Source organism: Electrona antarctica (genome assembly GCF_951216825.1).
Source record: "Electrona antarctica genome assembly, chromosome: 22".
Classification (NCBI taxonomy): domain Eukaryota; kingdom Metazoa; phylum Chordata; class Actinopteri; order Myctophiformes; family Myctophidae; genus Electrona; species Electrona antarctica.
The window spans coordinates 12,809,076-12,820,488 of record NC_136805.1 but is presented as its reverse complement, the minus strand read 5'-3'; the positions used below and the strand labels follow the sequence as shown (position 1 = coordinate 12,820,488).

At 41.0% G+C, this 11,413-nt stretch overlaps 1 protein-coding gene and 1 long non-coding RNA gene across 2 annotated transcripts in view; one reads left to right on the top strand and one right to left on the bottom strand.

Annotated features, from left to right (window-relative positions):
- Positions 1 to 4,996: 4,996 nt before the first annotated feature.
- Positions 4,997 to 10,087, bottom strand: crygmx (crystallin, gamma MX; the record flags this gene model as incomplete). The annotated part of the gene is made up of 3 exons (XM_079492736.1): positions 4,997 to 5,657; positions 8,828 to 9,070; positions 10,079 to 10,087. The coding sequence occupies 3 exons, from the start codon at positions 10,085 to 10,087 to the stop codon at positions 5,376 to 5,378; spliced, it is 534 nt and encodes a 177-aa protein (XP_079348862.1). The 3' UTR covers positions 4,997 to 5,375.
- The window catches only part of LOC306915412, an 88,083-nt gene continuing 82,681 nt past the window's right edge, over positions 6,012 to 11,413 (top strand). Inside the window, exons 1-3 of the long non-coding RNA XR_013788814.1 lie at positions 6,012 to 6,218; positions 6,606 to 6,685; positions 7,273 to 7,335. This is a non-coding gene — a long non-coding RNA (uncharacterized lncRNA). The remainder of the gene's footprint in view (positions 6,219 to 6,605; positions 6,686 to 7,272; positions 7,336 to 11,413) is intronic.

The following is an 11,413-nucleotide window of genomic DNA, read 5'->3' as shown; positions in this document are numbered from 1 at the left end:
GAACCCAAAGGTCTACTGCTCAGCCAAGAGGGAATCCCGCTTGGCCAGGGGAGATGTTGGACTCATGATCTTCAGGCAGCACTACCTGTGAATCAGTATAGGTGTCCTACCTCAGTGGTTCCCATACCTTTTCATGTCAAGGACCCCCAAAATGACACTCATTAGCCTGCATTAGAAAACATACGCCAAGGACCCCCATAAGAGAAGATTTGTATGGCTCTAGCAGTGATTCTCAACCAGTTTAATTTCAAGGACCCCCAGTTTGACATGCATATTAGGTTACGGACCCCCATTTAATGGCATTTCTATCTCTGGGACCCCCAATTTATATTGTATAATCAATGTTAATTTAACTGTGAGAGTGTACAAATGGAACCAAATGGACCCGTGGGGCACCCCCTGGAACTCCCTCAAGGACCCCCAGGGGTCCTCGGACCCCATTTTGGGAACCACTGTCCTACCTGACCCCAGAGGTTCCTCAATGGAAGAGCAGGGAGACCACCTCATACTACTGCGATGTGCTAGTTATGATGTATTCGCACACAGTACTCTACCATACACATTGGTTAAAATACAAATGTATTTATTATAATAAAGTGGATTGCAGGTTTAAGTGAGTTTACTCAGTTACTGGCCCATGATCCATTATTTGGCGATCTCTACCCTGAATTGATAGCATTCCCACTGAGGCCAGTCACACTGAGTGTGTTTACGTGCATGCCAATTCTCTGATTAATTGTAAGGCACTAGTCAGATTTTTTTGTTATTATTTTAATGTAATGCAAAATGTGGTTATGGCCTTTAATCGGAGTAAGCAAAACCCAATAAGTCAGTTGGAGCTTTGCCCAATCTTGTAGTTGATATGAACTTGAAAGTGCTTTGACAAATTTCTAAATATGCACATGTCAAAGAACATAAGAATGAGATGTTCTCCCTTACAACCATTATTATATTTAAATTCCATTAAAGACCTCCCTCTCCCACCAGTACTTACTTGGCGCGTGCATTCAGCGTTCAACGTGTGCTGGTGGTTGAGAGGATAGTTGCTGACTTATTTACTTTTATGTATTTAATTTTTTTCACAAATTAAAGCACTACCCTATTTTATACGAAACATGTAGTGAAAATAGCCAATCTACAAGATAAGAATGCGTCTGATGGACAAAGTTACATAGTGCTGCTTTAACCAGTGAAAAATATTAACGACATTGTCACTAAATAATGATCCAATGGAACACAAGTTATTTTCTTTTTCTTTCTACATTTCCTGAAAATATACCGGTATGTTTGTTATCCAAATGGAATAGAAAGAATAATTTAATGAGGTGATCTCAGTTTTCTGCAAAACAAACTAACATAATTTATGTTGTAATGAAATTACATGTAACAAAATAAATGTAAAAATAAATGTAACAACACTTGTCCTACTTAAAGGGTGTCTTTGTATAGATTTTGAAATCCCATAGTTCCATTGCGAGGAGATTGTGTGAAAATCTGACATAAAACTGTTTTGTGTCTCGAGAACTCACTCTCGAAGGTGCTGGACAAACTGTCAGCCTTGACCATTAGACTGTACGAGATCCCATGATGTGAATCTTCAACACAATACACCTTTACATTATCTTCATGTATTGTATTCTATTATTGGAGGTCGTTTGTGTTAAGAGGTTCATCTCCTGTGGCTGTGAGGCCTCACTACCAACTACATGGGTGACTGTGGCTCAGGAGGTAGAGCAGGTCGTCCAATGATCCATGGGTCAGCGGTTCGAATCCCGGCTCCTCCTGTCTACATGTCGAAGTGTCCTTGGGCAAGACACCGAACCCCAAATTGCTCCCGATGTGCTGGTTGGTACCTTGCATGGCTTCGGCTGCAATCGGTGTATGAATGTGTGAATGGGTGAATGTAATGCACAATCTATGTAAAGCGCCTTGGATAAAGGCGCTATATAAATGCACCATTTACCATTTACATGTAACCATTTCACCATGGAGAGGAACCGATATAGTTGACAGAGTAGAAAGAACAACCTGCATGCTGTGGAACCAATCCCCCAAATCTATTCAAACTGACTGCCATGTAACCAAAACTGATGTGGCACTTTATAGATTATTTCTAGTTTGGGGAAGGTAGTGTTGCTACATTTGATAAATGTTACGTAACTTGCTATCCTGCTACAGACACTCAGCTTGACCAAACACTACAGTATTTTTTTAAGGTTACATTTCCACAGAAAGTGTTATTGTTTGTGAAATCAAGCATTAACTGTGGTACATATCAGACATAATGATATACCAGATCACTTGTGTGTGTGTGGGGGACATGTGACATGTGACATGTGATCTTATATACTGTAGATCGACAAATTTTGCTGTTCCTCGTACAATGAATTATATAGCGATTCGATGCTTAAGATACACTCCAGTTTGACACTGATTTAACTCTTTTCTTTATAAGTCATGTTCTGTAATTGTATTTTTCATGCTTTTGCTTTTGATTTGTTCCATGGCATTTGGAGTGCCCAAAGCTTCTGTCAGAGAAGGAAGGCTAGCTGACAAGCTGCCTCCTTTAGCCCAGAGGGGAGAAGGGGCTGTCAGTCTTTAGATTGACTGTTCTATCTGAAGTCTTGCAATGCACACTCAATGATTAGTCCGGGTAATTTAACAACTGCATTGTAGAATAAAAAGTTTTATTTTTTTGCTTAAGACATTTTTATTGTATTCTTTTCTTGCCACTTAATATTTTTGGCGAGAGAATGAAATCTTGATGATGATTTTTACACGTATGTTTTTGTCTTTCCTGGCACTGTGTCTTTTCTATTTCTACAAAGAACACAAATTAATGGGAGAAGAACTCGCACTGATCTGAAAAAATACAGATGTCTAAAAAAAGGCCTTTTTCATACTTGCCCATGGGGGAATTTGCATTGCTGGAAGTGGGGCAAAGAAGATGGAAGACAATACTATAGAGGTTTAATTATCCAGCCATCAGAATATGAAAAGGGGGAGACGTAGAACTGAGACTAATAATGGAATCACAGGCCTATGTTCTGTGTTTCTCTCGCTTCTCTTTTCTTTTTCTGTTCTCTACCATCTAAAGAATTCATTCTCCAAAACGCACTACTTACCCTTCAATCAGCCTCCCATCACCAAGTCCAAAGGGTTTGCAGATGAAGCGGGAGACAAAACTCGGATCTCTCGCTTGTGTCCTTTTTATGTGCGAAGCGATTGAAAGTATCATCTGAGCGTCTTGAGGTGGATAAGGAGCGATCCAGGGACGTTTACCGTTTGCCTGTTTGATGCTCACTGTGCTTACAAACTGTCCTATGGAAAAGGCCTTCCGATGAGATTATATGATATCCCATTGTCTTAGATATGGTGTGCCACTATTGTTTGTTATGCACATATAAATATTCTTTTTCACCAAATTACAATGTCCAAATAATGGATCTCAAATGCCATGACTATACATTGTGGCAGAACAACAGGTTAACTTTTCCCGCCTAAATTGGCTCCTACAGTAGGTGCAGTACCTGGCCTGGTGGCTTTGTCTCTGGACAAGTTCATATTGTGATTATCTCTGAATACCCCTATTCTCTCCCAATTCCATACCTGCTAAAAGGGAAAACCACACACACACACACACACACAATGTGTGTGTGTGTGAGAGCTTTATAGAGGGGGCTGGTCTCTATAAAGCTCGACCCATAGGAGTCATGTCGTTTGATTTTCAAATCTCTGCATCAAGTAATGGAATAGATACAGATTCATACAGCATATTTGAAGTCTTCATGATGGCATTCTGGTTTGTATTAATGCAGAAAAATAATGAACATTCATTCTTTCTAGGGACATAAGCACATAGCTATATAGCCATGAACCATATAAATCCTCCTGTGTGTGTAGCTTTCAAATGTAGTCGCTGTTTTTGACCGCTATTCGATTGAAATCACTGCACCCTCTGACCCGATTAACCTTTACTTATGACAGAGGCCATGGCAGCCTGTGAATTTCCTCTCATGTCTTATCTGCCTTTGCCCCCAGTAGATCAGATCCCATGATGCACCCTGTTGCCGCTTGCCGTCTGCTGGGTATTGTTGCCCATAGATATCAGAGGACTGAGGGCACATCACTGGACTTCTACAGCAAAGCTGACAGTCCTTTAATTGGACATTACTCAAGGCCAAAACTCATATTTCTTGTTGTGCTTGATCTTAAGAGACTCCCAAACGTACTCCCCACTGGGCTCCACATTTTTTTGAATCAATAATTTATGGTCAGTGTTATTTATTCATGGATATCTTCGCCAATTACGTACCGTCTAATTAACAATTTCAATTATTGATATTTGTTTCTGAAAGAGCTAAGTATCCTGGGCTGATGAAATATGCATGAGCAGGGATGAGGACTGGGTTTTGTTTTTTCGTTCTGAGAGAGCTTGATGCTCCGGGCTAGTACCAGGCCACTTTGACTTCGACTCTTTGAGTCGGCTTTGGCCCTGTGATGTGGGTCTAATATAGGCTTCTTTCATAGACCCAAAGCGCCTGCTTGCTACCATGTGATCTCATAAAGACTCCTACATGCCCATCCTCAGATAGCCTTCTTTTTTTCTCTTTTTTTTGTTCTTTAATATCTATGCTTCAAAGAACAAGCTTCTGTTTCCTTGATAATTTTGCTTTGTGGATGGGGGGATGACCATGTCATGGCAGACTGCAGCAACTATTGCTCTTGTAAGGGCCCTGGTGGTTCTGAAATTAATTCACTTCTGAGTCTGGCTCTGTGTCCAGATGGAACTCAACGGATCCAACGCCTGTCACCACACCAAAGTAAGCAAGGCCTTCACATTTTGACAACTTCAGTAATCAATAATAATAATAAAACAACAACAACACAGGCCCTTTCTTAGTTCACTTTCATCAAGTTTTAATTTATTGGAATTCCAATAAGACATGAGGTTGGGGATTATACACCGTTCTGCTCTGGGACAAACAAAGCAAGAGTTATCATCACTGTGTCAGTATTTGCTCAAGCACTGAGGGGGTGTCAACTTCACCCGGCAATGCAAAGCCACCCAAACCCCCAACAGACAGACATTGCCAAAACCCCAGTCATTTCATTAGCCTACACAGTATAACATCTTTCTTTACTGTGGCCTGAAATCCAAACATTGAATGAGTTTATTTCAGGTTTGGACACCACAGTATCATGTGACCACAATTAGACAACACCGGAATTAGAGGGGAACGGGACTGGGGGGGAGGGGGGGGATTAACAGTAAGGGTGTTATTATGAGGGTAAAGGTTAAATACTTCGTTACACGGCCACGTTGCTCGACCTACGGCGAAGTATATAACTGAGTGATGTCAAGGAAAGGATCCTCAGACCTGAGGCTGCTCAGTGACGCGCCTCAGGGAGCCGAAGATGGGACTGGTGCTTCCCCACTCGCTGTATCTCCTGTACTCACCGGGGCGCAGGAAGTACTGACGGCCCCGGTAGTTGGTGTGCTCATGGAGGATCCAGTAGCCCTCCATGACGTTGGCGGAGGAGATGTCGCCCTTGTGAAACATCTCGTGCAGATCTGGACAGTCCTCGCTGACCTCCATGTTCTGGCCTCTGAAGTCGGAGCGCTCAAAGATCTTCATCTTGTAGTTCCCTGCGTACTGGGGGAGTGAACATCGAGGATGTGATGTAAAAAGGCTGAACATTTATTTCTAGCTCTATAAATAAACACATATTCTGTTTTACTGTTTAATACATTTTTATGTTATTGTGATTTTCGGTGATTTAGATTTACAATTTTGATCAGCCTTTTCCCATGTCATGATTATACTGTAAATAAGAATTGTTCAGATTTTGTTTTGTCTGGTTACAAAATGATGTATTATTATTAATAATAATAATAATAATAAATTAATTAAAAAAGACAAACAACTGAAGAGAATAATAACAATAAGGCACTAGCTTCCTCAACAAGTGGAAAGAGACCAAACTGGCAACCCACAGGTAAACGAGCTCATGCTGTCAGCTGTGACTGTCAACATTGGCCATGGCTCAGGCTGCCGTTCGCAAGAACGGTGTTAAATGTCGAACGAAGAATGAAGCTGGTGCAGAAACATGGAAGAAATAAAGACCATGTGGATGGAAGTCAAAATCAAGACAAGAGGTTCCCTTGGCTTATAACCAAAACATATCCCACAGTGCACGTGTAAACTAAGCGCAAGGTGAAAGTCTCGAGCGTTTGTTGACATTGGCTTTGGTAATTAATGAATTAATGAATGACGTTTCAGTCAGTGAGTCTGTTCTTATTGTCTTACTGCTAGATATTTTTAGCATAAGCTAGCAGCATCATTTAATTATGTGAAAGAACAAGGTGAGGCCTGGATATGGACATGAGTGTTTATTTGTTTAATTACCTTTCTTTCCATCATCTCATAGTAGTCCCTGCGAGTAGACAAGCTGTACGCACTGGACTAGCCCCTCTGGGGACCCCCGGTGAGGTGGGTTCAAAAGAGCTCACCCGGGGGGTACCGAGAGGGGCTAGCACTGGACCAGGGCTAAGTAGTCCCTGACTCCCTGCAGATTTTTATTTTATTTTATTCTTTTTACAGTCTATGGATGGACCACCACTAGGCCTATCAACACAACTATGTATGATGCTGGGAATGAAGCTTTGCACTGCTGGAAAAAGGTAAAAGTATCAATACCGCAATGTAAAATACTTATTTACAAAAAGTCTGGAATTCAAAATGGACTTGAGTAAAAGTACAGTATTGGTATCAAAATGTACTTAAAGTACAAAAAGTACTCATTATGCAGAATGTGACTGTCCCACATACAATTACAATACATAAACAAATATTTTGATCTTGTAGAACAGCTATTTTCAAATGGCCAAAATGTATAGGGCTGAAGTGGTTAATGGGTGTTTTGTAATAATAATACAAATCTACAAAGTAACTACTCTAGTACTCAAGTTTTAACCTACAATTTCTTTCCTTTGAGATAAAGTGAATGTAAAAGTACTGAAAACTGAAAAAAGAAATACCTCAACATTATACATAAGTGCAGTACTTGAGTAAATGAAATGTAATGTACTAGTTACTTTACACCACTGAGCTGTTGTTGGTAGGTAACGTAACATCAGATAGAACATCAAACAGGCTACACTGCCCTAAATGCATTGTTGCTGTTTGTTGTTGTTGCTATTTTAAGAGACTGTGAACAACATTACCGTCTGAAATTGACTTTACTTTTTCCCATGCTCTGCTTCCATAGACACTGGAAGCAGCTGAAGGACGGTGAACACATTCATGAAAGAAGCTGATGCTGTGGTATACGGTAGGTGTTTTTGAGTGGTGCTAGCCACTCCTATAGACAGCAATGTGTGTCCATATGTCTGTCCCTGTTGTCTGTCCCTATATCTGTCCCTGTGTCCGAGTACGGAAATTGCGTTTGTTGACAACCAAGTGTCGCTGTTGTGCAGCCTAACACACACACACACACACACACACACACACACACACACACAGAGAGAGAGAGAGCTTGTACATACAGCACGATTACAGTACAGCACCACTCAGTTTCAGACGGGTCTGATGTTTTGTTTGCGCTGAGGCCCCCTCAGTGCTTTTGGCTCCTATACAAGCCTCGGCACATCCCTGGTGTATTCAATTAATAAATTGAGTAACATGGAAGTGGCAGCGGTACTGGTAGGGCCATACTTTTGTAGGGTCCAAGCCAAAGCATATCCGGCTATCCCCAGCCTGTCTCCTCTGCCTATATGTCTCCCCCAGTCCAGTGGTGAGAGTACATTTACTCAAGTACTGTACTTAAGTGCAATGTTGAGGTACTTCTACTTTACTGGAGTATTCTGAATTTTCTGTACTTTTACTTCTACTCCACTACATCTCAGAGGCAAATATTGTGCTTTTACTCCACAACAATTCATTTGGAAACTAGAGTTGCTAGTTACTTTGTAGATTTGGATTATTAATACAAAGCGCACATTAACCACTTCAGCCCTATATTTCGGCCATTTGAAAATGGCAGATCTACGAGCTCGCTATGCGTCACAATGCGGTGCATTGTGAGCTTGTAGATCTGCTATTTTATACAAATGTGCTATTTTATATTTGAAAGCTTTTGAAATGGGACATTCTGCATAATGAGTACTTTCTACTTTTGTTACTTTAAGTACATTTTGATACCAATACTTTTGTACATTTACTCAAATATTGAATTCTGGACTTTTACTTGCAACAGAGTATTTCTACTTTGCATTATTGATACTTTTACTTAAGTACAAAAATATTACTACTTTTTCCACTACTGCCCCAGTCCCCAACGCAATAGACAGCGATTATGGCATAGCCTACCCTACAGCTATTATGGCGACGAAGAAGCACTCTGATTTCTTATGCAAGTAAAAGTAACAATACGTAAGTAAAGTACCACGTGTAAAAGTACTGATTATGCAGAATGTCCCATTTCACAAGTTCTTTCAAACGTTTACAAAATGTGTCAATTTTGTACAAATATATAAATACATGGCTGATCTACAGATCATAACTAGTCACATGCATTGCGAGACGTTGTGAGCTTGTATATCGGCTATTTTCTAACAGAAAAATACTTGATTGGTTATTACTGTATGTGTTTTCTCATAATAATCAAAATCTACAATTGTAGTGGAGTGCAAAGTACAATATTTGCCTCTGAGATGTAGTGGCAAAGAAGGAAATGGGAATACTGTATAGGTCAAATGGTTCCCTAGTTAGTGTACTTTCCACCCCTGGCTACTACAGGCATTAGGCCATCAATTAACACTTACAGCGGGCACCATGCGGCAGGAGCGGATGCAGTCGTTGAAGCCGGCCCAGCGCTGGAAGTCGGGGTACTCTCCCTTGTACAGCATGTACTGGTAGCCGTTATAATTGGCCTTCTCATAGGCCACCCAAGAGCCACTGTCCACCTTGATGGAGTTGCAGCGACTGAAGTGGCTGTGCAGCTCGGCACAGTCAGCGCTGCACTCATAGTGACGGCCCTGGAAGTTGCGGTCCTCGTAGAAGATAATCTACACGTTTAGGAGAGATGGATAGGCAGACATCATTATGAGCACAGTTCAATGGGGGGGAAAGACCTCACACTTTACCTAGGAGGAGTAATTGTTCCCAGGGGAGGTCAACTTCAAACTTGTCTAAGCACAGTTGGTAGATAAAGGACAATGAATTCAGCAGTAATAATGTGCAGCAGTCTGGTTTAATGAACTTTGCCTCTGAGTGTCAATCAGCAGGACCTTCACAATGCTGCAAGAGCTAGTCTTGTGTAGAGCCATTTGTAATGGAACCGTTTTGGGGCAATTATTGGGTGTGACATTTTGTCTTACGATTTACTTACACTTCTGTTGCCATGAACTGTAATGCTTGAAAAATCACTTAAACACACTTACATTAAGAGGAAGACAATAAGGAAAAACACGTTAAATGAATCTATGCTGGCCCTAGGCCTATAGTCATGTTTTTGTGTCTAGTAGGAAGTTCGGAGCGCACTTTCATTGCATCACACACCATGTGGATGTAATATCCACAGTACGTAAACAAGAGAAAACGAATGATAAAATGACTCCATACAAAGAAATAATCTATTGTTGCTCAGTGCTTACATAATGGCAATGAATAATTTCTGAATTAAATTAATATCTCTAGAGTATTTAAAGATAAATGATTTCCCTCTTTAACCACATAAGCCCTATTTTATACTGCAGCTATTAAAAATAGCATATCTAAAAGTTTATAATAAGTCAAGAATCAAGATGCAACTTGGCGATCTGCTATTTTTGAAAATGCTTTTCTTTATCTTTTTTGTTTTATTTAAATGGGGACACCAGGGTTAATATGCTTAAACTAGAGGAAACGTTGGTTTCCTAAGATTCTAATGATGACATTCCAGTTCTGTAATCTTAAAATAATATTTTTTTTGAGGCCAACAACTAAATAAATTCCCTCGTTTTACAACCAGACATTTGTGCAAACTACTGCCACCCACTATTAATGTGCTTATAGATTTTAAATCGCATGCTTACCTTGCCCATTTTGACTGTTCAAGTTCAGAACATAGCAGGCCCTGAGCAGTACCAGGCCTTTATAGACCAGACCTGCTGCGGATCAGGGCTTTGTAAACCCGACACAAAGCTTTGTCGCGTCAGCACAATGCACTCTATCCTCTGCATAACACTATAGGACTGGTGCACGGCAGCAGCTCCTTTGTCTCTGTCAAAGCTCAGTGTCTGTCTATGGAAAATACTCTACAACTGCACTTTTCCCAAATAGCCCACAATAAGAGTTGCAACCTCTGCCATTATTGGCACGAGTACCAGAAATGTATAGGACGTAGAGGCCATGTGGACAGGTAGAACAGGGGGTCCCAAACTTTTGCAGGACAATGAAGGACCCCACATAGCCATAGCCTCTGGCTGTGGCCCCTATTGCAAAATGGCTTAAAAAGTAGTTTGCCCAGGGTGGGGCATTGTTGTGGCTCTTCTCTATATGTAAGCAAAGCAAAGCAAAGTTACTATATTTACCCAGGGTAACTGGACTAAGCATCAGATACTTGTTTACAGCCAGGCCCTGCTCATAGAACATTTCATGGTAGTGGTTCAATGCCTTGCTCAAGGGCACTTCAGCGGTGGTCATTTTTTTTTTTTTTTTAAGATATTTTTTTGCGGCTTACGCCTTTTATTGTTTTTTTTTTTTGAAGGGACAGACAGTAGGCTGACAGGAAACGGGAGAGAGATGGGGGAAGACATGCAGTAAAGGCCGTGTCGGGCTCGGGAGTCGAACCCGCGGCACACTGCGACTGGATTACCAGTCGGGTGCCCAGACGGTTACGCCACCGCCTGGGCCAGCGGTGGTAATTTTAACGTGCCGGTCCGGGGATACGAACTGGCGACCTTCCGGTATCAAGACCGTTCGGCCACCGCTTCCAAGTGTAAAGTGTCTTGTTGTGATTTGGCACTATAATATTGGATTGAATTAAAATTGCAAAAATAGCCCATCTACAAGTTCGCAACGGGTCGCATGCGACACATTGTGACTTTGTAGATTAGATATAGCTATAAAAAATATAATAATGTTTTACTTTATTTTAGTGGTGTTATATATGTTTGTCCTTTCCTTTCCACTTGACCCCCACTTTGAAAACCACTGTGGTACTAGTAGAGGACATATAATAGCTGTCTTTTTACAGTTTTTCCCTGGACAAATGCAATGCCAGTGGGGTTTTATGAGTTGGTAAAACATATAACATTATATTACCAACTTCAAGTACTTAGTACTACTTCTCACTTCTTACTTGTCGCTCTTGAACTTGAGGAGGCATGAGCTTGAACAGAATCGTCAAGGACACAGATCGTTTGTAA